Raw genomic sequence first — 22,360 nt, 5'->3', positions numbered from 1 at the left:
CCCCCCCCCCCCCCCCCCCACACCTGCTCTTGCGAGTTTCCCATTTTACCCTTGTTTAGAATATAGCTGCTGAGAATGAAAAGGATTGAAAGCTCGGTTTCTGATGGCGGCACCCGTGACGTTATTAGCAGCAGCTCCCTTTGATATTCCGTGAGGTCCGGCATCTCCCTCTCTCTCTCTCTCTCTCTCTCTCTCTCTCAGGTTTTTGATGATCTTATACGTTAGAATGAAACGGAAATTGCATCTCTTGGATTTGAAAATTCAGGCTTATAGATGGAAATTTCAACTTCGAGAGAAACGTCTAAGTGTGCCTTTTATGATCAGCCCCGCCGATCCGAGCGAGCTCTCTAATTCCTTTCGAGTGACTTGTTCTCTCTCTCTCTTAGGGTTTGCTTAAGCTCTTGGAAAGATAAACCATAAGAAACTTACTAGGCTTCCAATTTGTTTGACCACTAGGCTTGTCTCAAGTTTTGTTCGGCTGCTAAGAAAATATTAGGGAAACAAGTCCGGAAGAGCTGGAACTTGTGAAAGTTCTGTTTTTGAATGTTAGGTTTTGAGAAATATGCGAGCTCGTTGTATCATAGATTCACGGGAGCTCAGCTATTTTTGTCTTGGCTCCCTTCTTTTTAAATAAATTTGTGTTCTTTTTAATTTATAAAAGCATGATTTCTAAGTAGCCAAACGGGAATACAAATGGTTCGGTTGAAAGGAAAAAACAGGAAACTGAAGGAAGGGAAGATAAAAAAAATTGGTGCAGTAGATGCAATTGAACTTAATTGGTAGAAATTGATCAGAAAACATGATGTTAGGGTTAATTATCAAGTTTTAGGGAGGTTTCCTTGTCAAAGGTATGGGAATTCCGTAGCCAAGGAGTTTAGAGGATACTCATTGTTCTCTGTCTGTTACTCTAAACTCTAGTTGGGAATGATGGCTGTGATTATTAAGGGACGTATGAATTGGGGGCATGGGGATGGTTTGAGTATTAGGGATTATAAAATGCAGGTTCTTGAACAAATAAATCAGGTTCTTGAACAAATAATGCAGGATGTTGATGATCATGATGGACCACCAGGCACCAGGGAAATGGTTTTATGTTGTCTGATATTCTAGTTGTTTAGGTATAAACAAGTCGTGGAGATTGGTGCTCCCATTGAGCCACTTGATTGCAAGGAATTTTTTTATGGTTGTAGATTGGTATGCTAGGAATATAATTTGCCACCTTTAGTTCAAGCTCATTATGATTTTATAAAAGGGAGTTAATATGCATGGGGAATATCTTCATATTATATATCGTTGTTCTAACTGCGTTTAGAGTACTAATTAGGTCTCCCCAAATCATAAACCATCTCGAGCTTGAACAACTGGTCACGTTACCGTATTCCTAGAAACGTGACTAGTAAGTTAGAGGGCATTGAGGAGGACATTCAGTATAACCAGTTTTCTAATTAATCCCCTTAACAAACAAGGGGAGTGTTTGGGGAGGTTGGTGCTCTAATGAAGTCAGAGGGGCTTATGGGGTGGGAGTTTGGAAACTTATCCAAAAGGGCTGGGATGACTTTCTTGGCAATTGCAGGTTTGAGGTGGGAAGGGGCATGCGGATCAAGTTTTGGCATGATATTTGGTGCGGGGATGTGGCTTTGAAAGACGTTTTTCCCTCTCTTTATAGGTTTGCGTTGGATCAAGGCTCTTCTGTAGCTGATAATATGTGCAATAATATTGTTCCCATTACTTGGTTCGTGAGATTTACTAGAGCTATACAAGATTGGGAGATGGGAGAAATCACTGATTTCTACAGTGTTATATGGGCTGAAGTTAAGGGTAGGAATGGAGGACAGATTACTCTGGACCTGCATGGGGAATAAGAAATTTTCAGTTCGTTCATATCACAAAGCCTTATCGACCTACTCCTTCAATGACTTCCCTTGGAAGTGCATTTGGAGGTTCAATGTTCCCCTCAAAGTTGCTTTCTTTGTTTGGGTGGCCTCCCATGGTAAAATCTTAACAATTGACAAGTTAAGAAAGCATGAACTCTACATAATGGATTGGTGCTACATGTGCAACTGTAATGGTGAATCAGCAAATCACCTTCTTCATTGCGAAGTAGTTAAGGTATTATGGGATGCAATCTTCTTAAGGCTTGGTATCGCATGGGTCAGGCCTAAAAGGGTAATAGATCTATTGTCTTGTTGGCAAGGGATTAGGGGCAATCGCCAGATCTCTGCTGTATGGAAGATGGTACCTTTATGTTTAATGAGGTACACATGGAACGAAAGAAATGGCTGTTATTTTGAGGATAAGGAACACTCTCTGGATAGTTTTAGAGACTTCTTTTATACTTTGTTGCTTTGGGCCTCTTCTATTGTATAGAATGGAACGAGTCTTAATGATTTGTATGCTACTATCAGTAGCACGTAGTTTGTAATTAGGCTCTTTCTTGTATACTTCTTTTATACTCGGGCTTTGCCTATTTACGTGGAATAATAAAACTTCTTTTTACCTATAAAAAAAAATCAAACGAGAATTGGAAAGGAAAAAACTTATTGAAAAAAAGTACACACACATTGTAACGCCCCAATGGAAGGCCTAATCCACATGACCTTTACTCCAAAAGGACTAGTCAATGGTACAATAGAGCTCAATTGGAACCTTATAAAGAGCAAGAACTTCTTCTTCCCAAGCAATGTGAGATACCATACACCACCTACCTTTATCTTTACCATACGTACCAATAGAAGGTCCAGTCCACATTGTCTATACTTTAACAGGACTAGTCAATGATACAATTAAAGTTCCATTGGAATCTTATAAAGAGCGAGAACTTCTCATTCCCAAGTAATGTGAGATTCTTTTTATCACCTACCCTTATCCTTATCATATGGAGTATCACAATTTCTCTCCCTTAAATTTCCGACGTCCTCATCGGGCTTGTTCGTCGTAGGTGGCACAACTCAAGTCCCGCATTTCTGGTTGGAATAGGCTCTAATACCATTTGTAACGCCCCAATGGAAGGCCTACTCCACATGGCCTATACTCTAAAATGACTAGTTAATGATACAATTGGAGCTCCATTGGAACCTTATAAAGAGCAAGAACTTCTTCTTCCCAACCAATGTAGGATCTCATTCACCACCTACTTTTATCCTTATCATATGAGGAATCACACACGTGCATATAGCTGAAGACATGGTAGATATGTGGAACACAACAACTGTAGGTTCTTTTTCTCGTTGATAGTGCACTCATTTTTTTATTGAAATGCATAGGCATATCTACTTTAGGTGTCTCCTCTGACATTGGGTTCTTTTCCTCGAATGTAGTTTGAACATGGCAATCAAGTACACTATACCTACTGTTTTGGGATCATTTGCATGTGACCATTATATTGGTGACAGGAAGATATTTGGAGGCAAGTTTTTCCCCTCCCTTTCTTTCTCCTCCCTGATGAATAATAGAATTTCCCTGAAAAAGGAACTCCCCTAGTACATGGGTGGTAGATAAGAATGTGAGGAAATGGTTAACATTACAATCTAAAAGACTATAAAATAAAGAAAGGTAACAAAGTGAAATACTTAAAAGGATGAGATCGGATTGAAGAGGGAGCTTGACAACAGGAGATTCAGTTTTTTGACTGAAAGCTCCATTGATACAAATGAGAAGCCCTTCATCTGATGCCAAATTTACCATATTAAGTACAACAGGACTACAAGAAGCTGTAGTCCTTCATGTTATAGTTTCTATCCTAAGGCTTTATAGCTCTTATGGGAGTAATATTAGATACAGTTTTAGGGTCTGCAAGACCCGCGCACTTCCTTTGAAAAAAAGTGGGGTTTATCGTTAAAAAAAATGATTTTTTCATGTAGATTCCAAATTTATCTACTTTTTTCGAAAAGGAGTGCGCAAGGTTTGCATATTCTAGGACTGCAAATATCATTTATCTTAATGCCAAAACTAATGAAAAATAAAAAATAAAAAAATGAGAAAAAAAACACACACACATAGTTCTACCTAAAACTCCACAAATTGTTAGACAACAAAGCTCCTATGTTATAAGAAAAGTAAAAAAACCTGTCTCAAAATTTGGTTAATCTAAACATAATAGAATTAGGCTTGAAACAAAGGGGAAGAAACTCAAAAAACAGTAAATAACCCTGAAATTTCTTCTTCTACACTCATTACCCTCCATGATTTTGAAGTGATAAAAAAAGGAACCTAAGCAAAATCAGTACCCAAGCCTAGGCTCTTGGTGCAACTATTTAAAGCTTCAAGCCAGACTGTGATTACATTGTTGTACTAGCATTTTGAGAACCACATAATTTGATTTGGAAGATAAATTTTAAAATTTGAATTTTAAAAATCAAATCTTACAGTTGAAGTTATGTGGATGGTATGCTCGCTTGAGAATAGAATAATTCCTATAAATACATCAAGTGGCCTGTGCTTGATACATTTATGGCTTTTAAATAGAGCAATTAACCCATCCCCAGGCATATAAATTTTGTGGCTTTGAAATATATCAATGGCAAAGTTGTGCAGTGAGATTGTACAAGAAGGCAGTTAATATTTTTTGTTCAAAAAAATGTTAGCTTCGTTTATTTTCTAACTTTATTTTTGAATTGTTTGGCTTTATTCTTCTCATGTATCGTTGATTTTTTTTTTTTAAAAAAATTTTAATTCTTATATTTTTCTTCATCTCTTTTTTTCCTTAGAATTATTATTATTATTTTTTAACTATTTTCACTTTTTATATTTTTCTCTAAACATTTTATACAACCACGTGACACGTCAAACTTAAATTAACGTAATGAAGACAATGCGATTGATGGACCTAATTGGAAAAACCGTTACATTTAAGAAAATGACAATAAATTGAAAAGTCAAGGAGTGAAAGGGACAAATTTTGTTGATATCAGAAACTGAGTTGTTTTAAATCGAACTATCTAATTCAAAATTAGAGTGAGTAATTTTGGAAGGTTTTACGTAGGTTTTTATTTTTATTTTTCCCATGAAAACCATAATTAATCTAAATAAAATTACAAGAAAGAACACAATAATTGTTTGAAAAACAAATATTCACCAGTATTAACAATAGTTATTCAGTAATGTTTCAAATGAAATATATAAAAAAGAAGAAGAAAAAACTGTGTAAAAACGTTGTGTTTAATCTAGGCACAGTATCTATTAGACTTCAATGAGTGCCTGTTGAAGTGGATGTTCAGATCAGTGAGGAAGCAAGTCCAATACCACAACCAGCAGTAGGAGGCAGAGCATTGCTCAGCATCAACCATGAAAGAAGAGCAACGCTCCCTTCTCCTCAGTTCCTCCTCTTGCTTCTCTCCTCCACAAGGTCCCCTTTCCCATCTATTCCCTTTTGAGTTTTCTTTATTTTCCATGGAAAGAAATGATGACGATGATGATGCATTTGTGTGTATGTGTATATTGGTGCAGGTGTGAGATTGTCATACGGTACAGCAGGGTTCAGGGCAGATGCGACATTGCTCCAATCGACAGTGTACAGAATAGGGATACTGGCTGCCCTGAGAGCTCTGAAGATGGAGTCATCAGTTACAGGTATCATGATCACAGCCTCACATAACAAAGTGACTGATAATGGAGTCAAGGTCGCTGACCCCAGCGGTGGAATGCTCTCCCAGGATTGGGAGCCCTTCGCTGACGCCCTGGCCAATGCCCCCACTCCCCAACATCTCCTCCAAGTCAGTTGCTCTCTCTCTCTCTCTCTCTCTCTCTCTCTCTCTCTCTCTCACACACATACATGTACTCTTCTTTGTACGCGCATATATAAAGTCTGTCTGCAGAGAGTTTAATATTCTACAAAAGATTTGAGGACACAATAGAATTCAAATATTTAAATTCTTTATTCTTAGTAGGTTTCATGCCTATGAAGCTAAATTGGCTCTTACATAAACATGTTCTTTTGTTCCTTTCATTTTTATTTCTCTTTTTGACATTATTTTGTGAAACAACAGAATGGTACTAATTTAACAATACTAGTTTTAATAACTTTTCTGGGTAAAAGGTTGACTTGGGTATGATGGGTGAGAGATTTTTTTTTGAGAATATGTGTATGTATTTTTGGTGTTTACTTGGAATGCAGCCACTGAGATCATCTTGTTGTTTTTTTGGCTCTACAGTTGATAACTGAATTTGTGAAGAAGGAGAAGATCCCATTGGAGGGTGTGAGGCCAGCCACGGTATTGCTGGGGCGAGACACAAGGCCTAGTGGGGAATCTCTACTTGAAGCTGCTAAACAAGTTAATAGCCTTTTCCCAATTAACAATTACGAGTTTTGTCCAAATGTTTGGTCATTATTGATATTACATTTAGTACGATTTGCTTATGTTTGACATTTGGTTGAAGGGAATAAGTTCAATTCTGGGGGTGGCTGCAGTTGATATGGGAATTGTGACAACTCCACAACTACACTGGATGGTGCTCGCAAGAAATAAGGGCTTGAAAGCACATGAACTTGATTATTTTGAACAGTTATCAAGCTCATTCAGGTTAGTTTGAGCTAAAGGTGAGCATGATTTACTCGACATAATATTGTCCCTAGTGGCCTTTGCTTAAGAGTTTGTGTTGCTGGTTAGGTGCTTGATTGATTTGATCCCAAGTGAAGGTAGGATGAGTGAGCGGGATTTAAAATTGGTTGTTGATGGGGCTAATGGTGTGGGTGGAGAAAAGCTTGAGGTTTTGAAGACGATGCTGGATAATTTGTTTATTGAGGTTCGTAATTCTGGGAAAGATGAAGGTGTGCTTAATGAAGGGGTTGGTGCTGATTTTGTGCAGAAGGAGAAGGTTGTTCCACATGGCTTTGGTTCCCAAGACATAGGACTGAGGTCAGTCGTCTCTTCCTTTTGGTTAATAAAATGATTCTTGATCATCTGCACAACAAAAAATTTGCTGGAGAAAGAGTGGAAGCACCTCATGTATTGACACATTTTTTCATGTCTCTTGCATATGGATGTGAATTTAATAGACTAATTAATTGTAATATATGTCCACTGTAACAGTCTTCAGTGCCAAGTTATGTGCCGTTCAAGAACTTGAGTTTTGAACTGGGCAGTTGATAGTTGGAATTGACTCTATTGATGCAATCTTTCTTTTGGCTGCTTGAGATAGGTGTTTTGACAGAAATGATATCCACTATGAAGCCTACTTGGTTGGTTGAGAAAGGATGTCTGTCAATAGGAATGCAATCAATCAAATCCTTCTTTTCTGTTTTCTCTTATTTTCTTTCTGGGATTTTGTTTTATATTTTATGTTTTTTTTTTTGTTGTGGGAGGGGGGATCCAATTTATAAGCTAACTTGGCATGGATAAAAAACTCAGTTGATTAACAATTATTGAAGTCTTGATGCCTAGTGAAAATGTCGACTGATGTGAATTGGTGGGTGACTCATTTGGTAGATGGTTCTAGTATTGCAGGTGTGCTAGTTTGGATGGGGATGCTGATCGACTGGTATATTTTTGTGTGCCACCATCAAAAGGTTGCAGTAATATTGAGCTTGTTGATGGGGACAAGATGTTATCTTTGTTTGCTATCTTCGTCAAGGAGCAGCTACACACTCTCAGCAAGGAGATTGGTGAAAATACGGGTAGTAATTATCAGCCTCGTTTGGGTGTTGTGCAGACAGCTTATGCAAATGGAGCCTCCACAAATTTCCTCAAAAAGTTACAGTTAGAAGTTATTTTTACTCCAACTGGAGTCAAATACTTGCATGAGAAAGCAGCTGAGTTTGATATTGGGATCTACTTCGAAGCTAATGGCCATGGAACTATCTTATTCTCAGAATCTTTCTTATGTTGGTTAGAGGCCAGACACGAGGAGCTTTCTTCAGCATCTAAAGGTTGCATCTGATATTTTCTTCCTCTCATTTCTCATCATTATACCAGTCCTAATATGATGATTAAGTGATGAGCTTCATGAATTATTTGGTTGTCTGATTCAGGCTCAGAGCAGGAAACAGCTGCTTTGAGACTGTTGGCGGTCAGTAAGTTGATCAACCAAGCAGTCGGTGATGCTCTGAGTGGGTTGCTCTTGGTGGAGGCTATTTTGCAACACATGGGATGGTCAATACATACATGGAGTGAGCTTTATCAGGATCTACCTAGTAGGCAGCTTAAGGTCAGTTTGCTTAATTAACTTTTATGAAGATAATCTTCTTATCCTAAAATTTGAGGCTGAATGAGCGTTTCCTTATTCCGTACTATACTAGTGCCTCTCATAGGTTTCGTGTATTCTACATTCAAATTAAGCTATTATATCCATGTTCAGTAAAATTGTTTCCAAATACGGGGTTTACTATGAAATGTCATGATCTACTCAAGTGCTAGGTAGGGCTCCTCTACGATTATATTATATATATTTTTTATAAGTAAAAATATTTATATATCAATAGGAGTAACCAAGAACACTAGACGTTTACAAGAGAACACCTAGCCCATACTAGAGAGCTCCTAATGTCCCAAAAGCCCCGTGAAAAACTACCCAAAATACATCAAGCCTGAATTGGAATAGAACACACCTCCCCAACCCCAACCCCTTGTTTCCTATAAGACTAATACTCCACCTGAAACTCCCTGTATGAGAATGTCTTCATAATAGCCTCCCTTTAGTCTTCCCTCGACTTGAGTTACCACCGTTAGCGCCGTAGTTGATTGCCCAAGAAAGACGCTTTAACTCCTTGCTTTTCTTAAAACTTGATTTGGTTTCAAGCAAGTGGCTTGCCTCAACTGCAGTGAGTAGTGCTTTAAGTTGGTCTTCACATCCTCCATGTGAAAGCCCCACGATATGCTAATTTCCTCTATGATATTTATGATAGGGTAGGATGAAAATAAATACTTGGATTTTGTAGAATCATCAAAGACAACAATTGAAGCCTGAAACCGCAATTCTTCTGTATATACTATAAGTTCCTTTTTCTCACCATGAAGTGTAATTTAATTCTTCTCTAAACAACAGTGCTTGTTGAAAGATTAATTTGATCTTCAATCTTTTTGGTGGCTAGATTAGAATGAGTGAGGGACATCTTTAATAAGATGTCTTGGCGGCAAAAGTCCAGGGCACTGTGGTTGAGGGAAGGAGATCGAAGCACAAGTTTCTTCCACAGAATTGCAAATTCACATAGGAGGAACAACAATATTGAGAAGCTGATAGTGGATGGTGCAGAGTGTAGAGATGAGCAGGTACTTCACAATCACGTAGTTGAATTTTATGAGAATCTACTGACAGAGCAGGAGGGTTGGCGGCCTTCCCTAAATGGGATGGAATTTGATACTATTGGGTCGACTGACGGCTCTCGGTTGGAAAGGGAGTTCGAGGAGTTAGAGGTCTTTAAGGTAGTGAGTAAGATGGCCAGGGATAAAGCACCAGGACTGGATGGCTTCTCCATGGGCTTCTTCCAAGATTGTTGGGATGTATTAAAGGAGGACCTTATGAAGGTTTTCCAGGAGTTTTACATGGCTGGAAAATTTGAGAAAAGTCTAAACACCACTTTTATAGCACTAATTCCCAAGAAGGTGGGGGCTATGGATTTGAAGGAGTTTAGGCCTATTAGTCTAGTGAATGGATTGTATAAGATAATCTCGAAAGTACTTGCAAACAGAATGAGTGAGGTTATGGGACAGCTTATTACTAAACCCCAAAATGCCTTCGTGAAGGGCAGACAGATCTTGGATGCGGTACTAATTGCCAATGAATGCCTTGATAGCAAGTTGAAAGAGGGAAAGTCAGGAATCATGTGCAAGTTAGACATGGAAAAGGCCTATGATCATGTTAATTGGTATTTTCTTCTACTTTTGCTAAGGAGATGTGGTTTTGGGGAACGGTGGAGGGCGTGGATACACTGGTGTATATCTATGGTAAAGTATTCTGTGTTGTTAAATGGAGTTCCAGTAGGCTTCTTCCAGAGTTCTCGTGGATTGCGACAAGGGGATCCTTTGTCACCTTTTCTGTTCGTGATAGTTATGGAGGCACTAAGTAGGATGCTCTTGGTTATGGTTGAAAACGGACTCTTAAACGGGATTCCGATAGGCAACACGGACAGGGGAACAATTATCATTTCTCACCTCCTGTTTGCAGATGATACACTCATACTATGTGAAGCTGAGCAAAATCAGATGCAAGTGTTAAAGATTTTACTCCTTTGCTTCGAGGCCGTCTCTGGGTTAAGGGTGAATTGGGAAAAATCAGAGTTGGTGCCAATAGGGGAGGCTTCTAATATTCGACACCTAGCGAGAACGGTGGGGTGTAAGATATCTTCTTTTCCTATGACTTATTTGGGACTTCCTTTAGGGAGTGCTTCGAGGGCGTCTGCGGTGTGGGATTCAGTTATCGAAAAAATAGAGAGAAGATTGGCGGGGTGGAAGAGGTTGTATTTGTCGAAAGGGGGAAGGACTACATTGATAAAGAGTACACTCTCTAACTTACCTACCTACTTTTTATCTCTTTTCCCAATACCAGCAAGTGTGGCGGTTCGTATTGAGAAGCTCCAACGAGATTTCTTATGGGGGGGCTTGGGGGAGGAGTTCAAATTCCACTTGGTTAAGTGGGAGCAAGTGTGTCGACCTATATCAGGGGGAGGCTTAGGGGTTCGAAACCTAAGGATGTTCAACCGAGCGCTATTAGGCAAATGGCTTTGGAGATTTGCCAACGAACATGATTCCTTTTGGAAGCTGGTGGTTGTGAAGAAGTATGGCAGTTTATGGGGGGAGTGGTGCACTAGAGAAGTAAGGGGAGCTTATGGTGTGGGGTTATGGAAACATATAAGAAGAGGATGGGGGTTCTTTAATCGACATGTAAAGCTTTGTGTGGGTACGGGTTTAAGAATCAAATTCTGGAGAGATGTATGGTGTGCTAGTAGGGCCTTGAAAGACTTGTACCCTCCTCTGTTCCAGTTGGCTAGAGATAAGGATGCTTCAGTGGCAGAAGTCATGGAGTTGGAGGGGGGTCAGATTCTTTGGAATATTAATTTTAGTAGGGCTGCACAAGACTGAGAACTAAGTATGTTTGAGGACTTCTACGGCCTTTTATACTCCATAAGACCCAATAGCCAGCAAGAGGATGTGTTGAGGTGGTCTCTAACAGACAAAGGTATTTTTTCTGTTCGCTCTTTATATAAGACCCTCACACAGGAGCACTCCACTCCTTGTCCCTGGAGAAAAATCTGGAGAAATAAGGCTCCTCCCAAAGTATCTTTCTTTGTGTGGACTGCATCCTTGGGAAAGATACTTACTACAGATAATCTGAGGAAAAGAAGGATCATTATCGCGGACTGGTGTTGCATGTGTAGAAGAGGGGGAGAGTCGGTCGACCATCTCCTTCTACACTGTGATACGGTAAGGGCCCTTTGGAATGAGGTATTTTTACGACTAGATATGGCTTGGGTTATGCCTAAAACTGTGGAGGCGGCATTGGCTAGTTGGTCAAATATAAGGGGCAGAAAACCAATTAAAGCTATCTGGAAGATGATCCCTCTATGTATCATGTGGTGTGTATGGCAGGAGCGAAATGAGAGGACCTTTGAGGACCAAGAAAGATCAGTAGAGGAGCTTAAACTTTTATTTTTCAGAACACTTTGTAACTGGGCTGTGGCTGTGGATTTTGATGGCATGGCCATGCGTGATTTTCTTGTCTCTAATGTACCTACCTAGCTAGGGCGTTAGAGTTGTAATACTGGCTTTGCCATTGATCAATAAAATTAGTTTAATTATCAAAAAAAAAAAAAAAAGAAATAGTGGATGTACGAAGATTCTCTTTGAACTAGTTGAGTACCTTTGGACCAAAACAAAAAAGAATTGCCAAGTATATGATTTTGTGATTACTACGTGAATTGATATTCCTATCGAACACTTGGATTTAAGATGTCCTGAGACATGTCTCTTTAGTTGGCTCCAAGGCTTGTACAGGTTATCAAAGGAAAACACCCTCCCCACCAATGTTCCTACTTCTGCTGCTCGTCTCAAAAAACAATGCCAAAATATGAACTTAAACTGCAAAGAGCTATAAGTTTAATGGTGATCAGAAATCAAACATATGTAAAATAACCCAATGTTAATGAAGTTATAGTGTTATAACCCAACTAAAATTCATTACTCAGTCTTGTCCATTAGTTGCTCAAGGTCAACTAGGCAACTGAAGAAATAGGGATAGATACGAGGTGCATGTACATAGTTCTCTTTTTTCCCATGTATATTCAATGAAATTTTAACAGATTATGGTTCTAAGGCTAACCAGCCATGTCAAAGCATACTGAATTGATGGAAATTAGCAAAAAAAAAAGGATGTTGAGAAGTGGGGGTGCTACCCTGCGCTGAGAGGGGGGTATTTGGGTCCCCGTCCGGCTGCCAGACCCCTGGTCCGTTTGCCCACCCACCAACTGCCCAACCAGTGAACCACCAACCGGAGAGAGAGATACCAGCTGGGGGTGACGGCGATGCCATAAAACACTAAAACAGACACACACAGAGAGAGAGAGAGAGAGAGAGAGAGAGAGAGAGAGAGAGACCATGTCGGTGACAACGTACTAAGAGAGGAAAGAAGAGAGAAGGTTTTTTTTTTTTTGGGGTGGTTGGGGGGGGGGGGGGGGGGGGGGGGGGGGAGGGGAATGGCCTAGGTGGGGTGATGGCCTTTTATATGAAGTATAAAACCCTAAATTACAACGATGTCGTTTTGTTAAAGAAAATTGTCAATTTATAATATGTGTGTGCTCGTGTGCAGATGGATGGGGCCCAACATGGGCGGGCCTCGTCCTAGCTTGAGTTTTTGGGTGCGGACGGGTGGTGGGGCCCCCACCGCCCACCCCTATTGAGAATGTCGGTTATAGAATGAATGTATGTGCTTGGAAAGATTTTGGCGTTGGATAACCCAAGGAAGCTGAACATCAATATAATGAATTGGGGTTGTATGTGTAAGAACGGGGGAATCCACTGATCATCTTTTTCTTCAATCTGAAGTAGGGGGAATTTATGATATTCAGGAGTTTAGTGTTGGTTGGTTCATGCAGAGAAGGGTGAGAGAGTTGTTGATTAGTTGGAGTGGATAGCTTGTACATGGTAATGTTTTGGCAGTGTGGAGAGGTTGGCTCCTTTATGCTTTATTTGATGTATTTGGATAAAGAGGAATGCATAGACCTCGGAAGATAAGAAAACTTTGGTGGTAGACCTGACAAAGATTGTCCTCAACTCTCTTTAGACATGAATAGCAGCTCATGATGCTTTGCCTTTTTCTAGCATTTTAGACTTGAATTGTTTTCTTTTTCTTCTGAATAGGGGTTCTCTGGTGTATTCCTGTGTGCTAGGGTCATACCTTCGTGTATTTTAATGAGAGTACATTGCTTATCAAAGAACAAAAAACGTGTAATTGTTTCATTATTTTTTTCCTTTAGTTCATAAATTGATGAGTTTGCTACTTTTCCTATTCTGTTAGGTAAAAGTTGTGGACCGAACTGCTGTTGTCACAGCAAATGCGGAAAGGATTGTTGTGAGGCCTCCTGGCATTCAAGAAGCCATTAATACTGAAACTGGTAACACATATGATCAATAATTTTTCAACTAAACCAGCATAGTTTTTGTTGTCTTAGTCCTTGTTCAGCATTTTGATTGCCTAACTTGATTATTGGTCCAGATAACCCAAATGCACTTTGGTAACTAGTTTCATCTGCAGAATACAAGACATAATAATTCCACATATATCCCCCAAAATGATGACAATGTGAATAGGTTCATGAATATTTAATATAATTTGAACTTCTTCATGAACAACATATTTCTCAAATTAGTAAATGGTATTCATCCACCATAAATGAAGGATATTAATAAAATTTGAGGTATTGCCTCTTAAAAAAAATATTTCTCCAATCTTTGGAGGGAACAAGCCACGAATGATTTCATAAGACTTTTCTTTAACCAATGATGCAGCAAAATACCCTCAAGGTCGATCTTTCATCCGACCATCTGGTACTGAGGATGTGATACGTGTGTATGCAGAAGCATCCACCCAAGAAGCAGCTGACAGCCTAGCCAACTCCGTAGCCATACTTGTGGACAAGTTCCTAGGGTCCGGCTAAAAGTAACCCATCTTTTTTTTTCTGCAACTAAATTGGTTCTGATTTTCTATATAGAAAGGAAGTGGGGTCATCGTTTGACCAGATTGATTTTGATGTTGTGTTGGTGGTTGCAAATGTACCTGATTACTAATAAAATGCTACCTCAATAAATTTGGGTTTTGGACATATGAATTGGCATATGCATTGCTTTGTATGTACACGTTGAAAGCTAGAATTGTGGAAACAGTTAACAATTTAAAGTTCAAATGTACTTTATATGGCATTTGAAAGGAATAATTTAGGTATTCTCCCTGGCCTTCAAAAGGAGTTGATGTGAGGCTGTGTTCAACCTTTTCACCAACTAGAATGCTAGGTGATGATCGTGATCCCTCTAATATCTGTGTTGATTGAGATTAATGAGCAACTTCTGAGGAGTCCATTTGATGGTGTTGTAATGTCCAAGTGTAGTGGACTTTCAACCTTGCAAGGGAAATGTCCCACTGGTCCCCGTTATAAATATTTACTTTCCACACAAGTTATTTTTATGATTTACCCATTTGAAGAAACTTAATGATCGATTTACCCATGATCATATTAATGTCATTTTCGAAAGATACTTACTGATCTTGGAGCATACTTATGTCAACTTAGTTGTCAACTTCAAGTAGGAGATTTTACCTGTCATGAGTCTATGATTCAGGCACAAAACTCAATTCGTTTTTTTTTTTTATTTAAACTCTCTTTTGGGAATTGTGGTTGGGTTGAAGAAGTTGATAGCTAAATTTTCAAGTGAGAAGATAAGAAATAATGGTTACTAGATTTAGCGGTACCGGAAGTTAAAATCTCTAGTTTTTTTGGGTCTGCTACTGGACATAGGAGAATTGTGCATGTACATTTCCTTCACTTCTTCAAATTGGGATTGAAAAAAAATCTACAAACATATATTTTTTAGAATTTTACATAAGATATTGTTTTGGTAAGTAAAAAGAACTACGAAAAATTAAAGAGTTAAAGTTTAGAATTTGTGATAAGTCACTCTTCCTAATATCTTGTGGAGGTCGACAATAAGTTATGATATGATCTTTCTATGGTTCCTTGAGAAATATGGATGAATTGACCTACAAAATAATGATGTACTTCATGGAAAAGCGAACTTCTATAAAGAGCCAATTTATATGGTTTATTTGATTGATACTATAACCTACAGTGGTGCATTTATGTTTCCATCACATCCAACAGCTACCAATCCCAAAACAAGACTACCAGGAATGACTCAACTTACAACATTAAAACTTTTTTTGTTTTTAAAATGTCAGGTACCGAACCTCTTCAAGGTAGGATTCTTTGGATCTATTTATGTAGAGTAAACTTTGGTCCTTTGCACCGCACTTTCAGAATTTTCTTATACGGAATTGGTTAAATCGCTGACTTTTCTCTAGGGAGTGTGGCCCTAAAAGATTGTTTGCACCCATGAGATGTTGAATCTTAGACCTTGAACCACAATACTAAGGCTTTCACAAGTTAGGCTAACTCCTTGGGGTTTACAACACTAAAACATAGTGGCCATTACAATAGAAAATGAAAAAGAAGAAGAAGAAGAAGAAGAAGAAAAAGAAGAAGAAGGAAAAATACCATCTTTTGCAAAAATATAATTTATTTATTGGAAGAGATAACCTTAGGACCGGTCGGGCTGTAAATGAGATAAAAAAACAGCCAGCCAATAAAAACCCAACACGTAAGCCTTCCACCGAGACCTCTGTAGACCTGCATTACATTTGAAATTTATTTGGGGCACTTGAAATCAAAAACACGAAACGGGGGCATTTTCTCTCCTCAAGCCCTAACATTTTCTCCAGATCACGTCGGCCATGGGTCGATTTCTCCACCAAGCTCGACTTTCTCATCTGTGGGTTGTGTTTTCTCCACCAATCGCACGTCGGCCGTGGCTCAATTTCTCCACCACTTACAGAAAACCCAATAAAAACTAGGAATCCAATCGAGGATAGAACAACTCAAGCACACCTCATATACAAAGAACATAAAGGGAAAAAGACAAAGAATTACTTTGTCACTGAATTTCGAAGTGGGGTCAGCTTGAGGAGAGATTCAGCTCCAGCCACAGGATCACACAAACCCACAAAAAATCTCACGTACCCATGTACCAAAACCCAGAGACGACCTATCCCGAGTCGGTTTCTGGAGCAAAAACGAAGGCTCTGTAACAGGACAGGACGGAACAGATGGGAACAGGGAGTCTTCTTGTGCAAGCTTCTTTTGTCTCTATACACCAAGGAAACAGAGAGTTTCTCTGAAAGAGTTCAAGGAAATATACATGGAAGTAAAAATCTCTTCAAGAGAGAGGGAGAGTCCGTGCGTGGAAGTAGTCGGTTTTGCTTGTCATTCTGGTGGACACGTTTGTGACACTGGCCGATCTTTGCTGAGTAAAAAACAAATGCTAAGATCTATATATATTTTAGAAAGAGTCTCAAAATAATGCAATTTTCATTTTATTTCACGCATTAATGTGTTTTTTTTAGAATACGCATTAAGGGAGAAGGGAGGGCGTCCGGGAGAAGGGCTATGCGAGAAGAGAGGGCGTCCGGGAGAAGGGCTATGCGAGATGGAGCGTCCGGGAGAAGGCAGAAACAGACTGAAATCGGGTGATGAATTGATGATTCCCTGTGGTTGATCCCATTTGTCTAACACTGCTTTTTCCTACATGGCACTACATGAATGGATGGCTGTTTTTATCTCATTTACAGCCCGACCGGCATGAAGCATTTCTGTTATTGGAAAACAAACAACCAAGACCAACAAGGCAACAATGCAAAGAAAAACATGTTTAAGAGCAAAAGCTACCTATATGATAGAAGTTCATAGGAAGGAAATATGTTTTAAGGGCAAAAGCTTCTCATCACTCCATCATATTATCACTCTCACCTTCCATCTCCTCTTCACATTGTTTATCTCCATCAGCCACAAAGGCTATCTTTGATGGCTGGTAATCTCTATTACAATACAATGATATATTGAACCTCATTTCAGGCTTTTCCACTAGATCTTTCGAGAAATGTTCGTACTCATTGTTCATCTTCTCTTGCTTTGCTCTACCCTTCCTATCATCAACTTCCATGCACAAGGCTTCCCGAGCTTCTTCTAGCACTTCTCTTCGTAGCTCTTCTTAATCAAAATTGCCTCTGAGAGGATTAGACCCTTGTGCTTCTGTAGCTCACCATCATTATCGTTAGCTCCATATAAGTTGTAACAAAGAGCATAATCCCCCGGGGCTCAAAAGATGGCCAGATGGGTTCTGGTGGAGAAAATTGTATCATTTTCTCAAAATCTGATACACGGACCACTTGTGCATCAACTAAGAAATACTTGGAGCCACCCATGTTAACTTCAGAAGAAACAATCTCCATATCTAACACTAAATACACCATTGTTTGCCTCTGTGTGTTGCTCAAAGGTAAGCTTCATGCATCTCGGTTGATGTGATTGCGCCTTTTCATCGTTCGTGTGTAGCTGTGATTATTTTGGCCATGTTTAAATTGCACGTTATGGTTAAAGTGTTGTTTCCATTCATGGTAATGTCAAGACTTAACATTTTGCAGCAAGTACTGCTTTTAGGGGCAAGCATTCAAAAATAAATAACTGAAGTGATGTTTGTCAAAGTGCTCGTCTCGGGACACGCAAAAGTAATGCACCGGCGGGCGAGCACTTAGGTTGCATTACTTTTCATTTTCTGGCCTATTTTCATTTTCCGACCAAGCACTATGGTGGTGGAGACCTTCATGAACTTGCAATGCCGTAAGAGCCGCATGGCGAGCAGTGATGGAGATTGGTGAGCAATAGCCGATGGCAAATATGGTTACAAAGAAGGTAAGAAATAAAATAGAGGAACATCTCGATTTTGGTCTTAAATATAAGAGATTTTTTACATTTAAATATTTTTATTTATTTTTAACAAAAATCATACAGTAAAAGACTCCCGTTAACCTTTGTGTGGGAGTATCATTATTGATTATTTAATATTTATTAACACGAACTCTCAATTTATTTTAAACCTAATTCATGACTCATGAGTACTCATTACTTAACGTAGGAACGAACGATGTTGCTTAAAAAGGGCAAAGCTCCGTCTTAGAAAATTAATAATTTTATAGATAAGTAATGTTATATATACTTACATTTTTACTTAAAAGACTCATTTTGTTAATTTTCTTTTAAAATTCAAATTTTAAATTTTAAATTTCATGAATTTCAGCATATCAATAAATAACATGTGGAGAAGTTTTTTGTAAACTTTTTTTAAATAAATTTAGCATTTTCATATATAGATTTTAGATGATTATTATAATTATTATTAAGAAGTATTTTTTTAATAGAGGGAAACTATTCTCTTTGTATTAAATTAAGAGAAGCAATTCGATTCGTATACATATAACACCAGCTGGTAGACTCCACTACCTCTAATACATATAACACCAGCGTATAATCAATATATGTCTGTTTAGGAAGATGATTCAATTTTGAGAGATCATCCACTCTAAAGACTTTCGTCTTTGGGGTTTCATGGGGCGGTGCCTAAGAAGGTGAATGAAACTGCCCGAGCATTGTTTTGACAACATTACTGATAATTTCAAGGCAATAATCAACAATTGAATTGGTCTTTAGATAGCAGATGTATTTCCTGTTTGTGTGAATGGGGGTGAGAAACAGTTGAAACATAGGAATCTAAAGTACAGAGAGCAGAAAATGATCTAAGCATGAAGCAGATGGTTTCACTTGCCAAGAAAACAATAGAAGGATCTCAAGGAAACCCAGAGGGTCCAACAGTAACAAATGGCATACTTTCCATAATCGAAAAAGATAACGTAAGGACATATTAATCCTTTACAAGTCATCTAATTTATTATTCATGCCAATGGGACGTGTATTTTCATCATAGGGAGTAAGCAATTTGATAAGATATCTGGTACAATTCATCCTAGCTTGGCTTACCTAATCTTCTATACCCTATCGATATTTTTACCATTGTTGTGACAGCACCAAGATCCCAAGTGTGCAGGAATAATCATATGCGTGAAAGACTTCGGATTTGGGCTCAGTTTCTTGTTTATATCTGTATACTGCCTTTTTCTCACAATGAATGTATACCACATTTAGGTCTTCTATATCTCAAGATGCAAGGAGAATCAGCAGATGATCTCAACATGGCAGATATGTTTTTTGACATTAATCCTTTATATTTGGAAATTTGGCAGCAACAAACACTAAATTGTCTTGAACCAATTTATCCTAAACCAAGAATAGGTTTTTCTACCCAATGACAATTTTTTTAATTTTGAGAACCAAAGAAAAACTACTGCTTGTTCTATGATTAAATTTTTTGATCGGTAAATAAGATTTTATTGATTGTAGGAATAGGCAAAAGCCATTGTATGTGTAGTTTTGAGGCTGCAAACTATTGCATGGGAAGTTTTAAGCTGCAGGCTGCAATTTTGACACTTGAAAAGGTATGTACTTAATGTTTATATAAGGAGATACACATGCCTGCACTTGAGTGCTACCCACACATGCGCACATGAATGTGTTTTTCAACCATTTCAATTCGGATGGTTGACACTACTATGTTTTCTATCTGATCAACTACAACACAATGCCTAGACTTGAGTAGATTTTTTAATCCTTTTACTGCCAGTGCGAGTGATATTGTTGACTGGAAAAACAATATACAACACTAGACTCCCACTGCTAATAAGCCACAGGGATGCTATAATTAGTAATGGGGCATGGTTAATGATTCATACAAGCTTATCTGAGAATATGTATTTCACCAGTTCGTCTCTACTGGTAGATGCCTTATTCTTGCATTCTGCTTGTCTATTTCAGTTTTTTCATGCATCTCCCTGTTTGGTGCATTTGCTAGACTTCATTGCAAGACAGAACATTTTATGACTTATTACAATGTGCAAGTTTCTAATCCTATCCTTGTCGTGCTACTCATTTATCTCAGACTCCCTATTCTTCCAACTAAATATAGGCACCCTTCTCAGTTCTCACACACAGCATGCACAATATGCAACCCATCAACAACAGGAACCATAACCCTCTTTGTTTATACGCCATAAGTCGGCGAGTACTAAAATTTGATTTCAAAATTAATAAAGACACAGGCATATACCTAGTAAACAGGATGTACAACAAGAGATACCAAAAGATACGAGAAATTTTATTTGATAAGTAAAGAAATGAGAAACAAAAGATCTAAAAAAGTCAATAAAGACAGAAGCAAAACCCCTAATCATCCCATCCAACTGAAAATAGGTCTCGCTTAGTGACTTCCATCTACAAAATGATACTTCAATTTCATTGAAAGTCCTAACATTCCTCCCCCTCCAAATACCTTCCAAGCAATTCAAAGAAACGAAGGAGTGGGTGGGTGGTGTTGCTTTCTATATTGACTTTTCTTCCTGTTTGGTGAGGCCAAGGCTTGAAGGTAAGCATACATTTTATATTTCGTTCCTTCCGCAGTTTGTTTTATACACTTGGGTATATCAAATATTTCCTCCTCTTTAAATTTATATAAAAAAAGCATTGGTTCAAACTGATACAGGCAAAAACCTTCTAAGAAAACCATCAAAATTTTCTTATATTCTGGCGTCCATGTCTCATTCCCTGGGCGAACTAACCCTTTTTTAAGCAGTCTTACCCGCTAGCCTCTTGATTGAAAAAGTTAGATCCCCATGCAGCCTGATGACATCAAAGAAATGACAATATCAATGAAGTTTGGGGCTTGATCTGAAAGATAGGGCCATCTAAGCATCATTTTGCATTGTAGGTCCTTGTCACTCGTATAAGCCCAGCAAAACTAAAAATTATATAACAGATCAGAAAGAACATGTATATTCAATTTCATCAATTTCTGAAAAGCACTAAAACACTAGGATTCAATATTATTATAAGACGAACAAGTAAAGAAAACAATAACGTGTTGAACCCGAATCAAAACATGGGCATTTCTCTGAATATCAAAAGAAAGAAAACAAATTAGAACAATTCCATAAGTAGCTGACCTTTATCACAAAATCCACATAAACCCCAGAGACTCTTCATTTAATTCTTAGGCAGTAGCCTTCGCACTCCGGAAATCCCTCTTTATCTCAGCAACTCTCTTCATACAAGCCGCCTTCGACTTCCCGGGAACAGCAGCCGCAATCTTCTCCCACCTCATTGCCACATCTTTTGGAAAAGCCTTCAATGCACTAAGCAATGCAATATCTTCACCGGCACTCCACCCCACTCCAGCTTCCCCACCACCACTCTCTTTATTAGCATCACAATTCTCCAACAGCCCGCTATCCAGCACTCCATTCTCGCCCTCGGCTCGCTTATCAACCGGCTTCCTCTTCTTCAAAAACTGTGCATACGAATCCCCATCATCCGTTTTCCTCTCCCCCAGATCTTTCCCCATCTTTATCACACTCTCCACCTTATGCCTCCCCCTGAACGCCGCCGCTATTGCTTCCCACCGCCCCGGCTTCCCCACCGGATGCTTAATCAATTGCTTCCTCAATACACCAATCTCCTCCTCAGTCCACTCCTTCTCTTCCTCCACACGGAAACCACCTTCAGTCCCTCCAGTTTTGCCACCCTCGTTCTCTTCCCTCGCAAACTCACCAAAGTTTTCGACACTCGCCACCGAATTAACGCCGAATTCTTCATTTCTACGTGGTTTCTGTCTCCTTTGGGGTACCCTCTTGTTGCTTTCCTCCAAAGTTTCAGTTTCTTGATTGGGGGACAGCTCGAGGATCGGACCTTCACCGACGCGGACGTCACCGCCCGTGAGCGAAACGGGGGCGAAGGGACCGAGGAAGAGGGAGAGGGAGAACCAGAAGAGGAAAGATTTGTAGGGTTCGGATTGGAGGAAAAGAACTGAGACGAGGAGGAGAATGGAAGAAAAGGAAATTGTAGCGAAGAGGAATGGCTTACTGGGTTTTTGGTCAGTTTGAGTATTGGGGAGTGAAGAAGGGGTTGAACGAGATTGGAAGAGGAACCTCGGCCTGCTCTCTTCGTCCAAGAACTCCATCTCCGGTCAGAAGCCTCTCTCGGTCTCGGTCTCGGTCTCATATTTCTAACTTCTTTTATAGCAAGAATTTTAGTTTGTTTTAATTTTAGTTTGTTTTAAAAAAAAAAAATAGATGAGAGTTGAAAGTTAAATAAAATATTATTAAATTATATTTTTTTAATATTATTTTTATTTTAATATTTAAAAAAATTGACTTATTTATTTTA

The 22,360-nt window shown here is 38.9% G+C and overlaps 2 protein-coding genes across 11 annotated transcripts; one reads left to right on the top strand and one right to left on the bottom strand.

Annotated features, from left to right (window-relative positions):
* LOC122289997 (phosphoacetylglucosamine mutase) lies at positions 1-14,359 on the top strand. Of its 8 annotated transcripts, XM_043097497.1 has the most exons (12): positions 113-155; positions 266-361; positions 3,318-3,406; positions 5,167-5,344; positions 5,446-5,711; positions 6,150-6,269; positions 6,376-6,518; positions 6,606-6,854; positions 7,443-7,864; positions 7,967-8,142; positions 13,444-13,540; positions 13,935-14,359. In XM_043097497.1, exons 4-12 carry the CDS (start codon positions 5,284-5,286, stop codon positions 14,081-14,083), a joined length of 1,683 nt encoding a protein of 560 aa, XP_042953431.1. In that variant the 5' UTR covers positions 113-155; positions 266-361; positions 3,318-3,406; positions 5,167-5,283; the 3' UTR covers positions 14,084-14,359. The 8 variants fall into 8 exon arrangements, with proteins under 8 accessions (XP_042953434.1, XP_042953433.1, XP_042953429.1 ...); XM_043097500.1 differs by lacking the exon at positions 266-361 and having other exon boundaries at positions 1-155; positions 5,222-5,344; XM_043097499.1 differs by lacking the exon at positions 266-361 and having other exon boundaries at positions 2-155; positions 5,217-5,344.
* Positions 14,360-18,601: 4,242 nt separating this feature from the next.
* On the bottom strand, positions 18,602-22,200 carry LOC122290302 (transcription factor MAMYB). Of its 3 annotated transcripts, none has more exons than XM_043097937.1 (2): positions 21,142-22,200; positions 18,602-18,755 (listed from the first exon to the last, which is right to left on the bottom strand). In XM_043097937.1, exon 1 carries the CDS (start codon positions 22,152-22,154, stop codon positions 21,189-21,191), a length of 966 nt encoding a protein of 321 aa, XP_042953871.1. In that variant the 5' UTR covers positions 22,155-22,200; the 3' UTR covers positions 18,602-18,755; positions 21,142-21,188. The 3 variants fall into 3 exon arrangements, with proteins under 3 accessions (XP_042953871.1, XP_042953872.1, XP_042953870.1); XM_043097938.1 differs by lacking the exon at positions 18,602-18,755 and adding an exon at positions 20,277-20,936; XM_043097936.1 differs by lacking the exon at positions 18,602-18,755 and adding an exon at positions 20,277-20,818.
* Between the last annotated feature and the right edge of the window lie 160 nt (positions 22,201-22,360).

This window comes from Carya illinoinensis, chromosome 12 (genome assembly GCF_018687715.1).
Source record: "Carya illinoinensis cultivar Pawnee chromosome 12, C.illinoinensisPawnee_v1, whole genome shotgun sequence".
Taxonomy (NCBI): domain Eukaryota; kingdom Viridiplantae; phylum Streptophyta; class Magnoliopsida; order Fagales; family Juglandaceae; genus Carya; species Carya illinoinensis.
Note: the sequence above shows the minus strand (reverse complement) of the source record. Positions and strands in the feature narration are given on the sequence as shown.

What these genes read in the sequence shown, in the direction of transcription:
- LOC122289997 (XM_043097500.1), top strand. Translation starts at nt 5,284, where the DNA reads ATGAAAGAAGAGCAACGCTCCCTTCTCCTCAGTTCCTCCTCTTGCTTC. An exon ending in TACTTGAAGCTGCTAAACAA is followed by an intron (nt 6,270 to 6,375) that starts GTTAATAGCCTT and finishes ATTTGGTTGAAG; the next exon opens with GGAATAAGTTCAATTCTGGG. An exon ending in AGCCATTAATACTGAAACTG is followed by an intron (nt 13,541 to 13,934) that starts GTAACACATATG and finishes CCAATGATGCAG; the next exon opens with CAAAATACCCTCAAGGTCGA.
- LOC122290302 (XM_043097937.1), bottom strand. Translation starts at nt 22,154, where the DNA reads ATGGAGTTCTTGGACGAAGAGAGCAGGCCGAGGTTCCTCTTCCAATCT.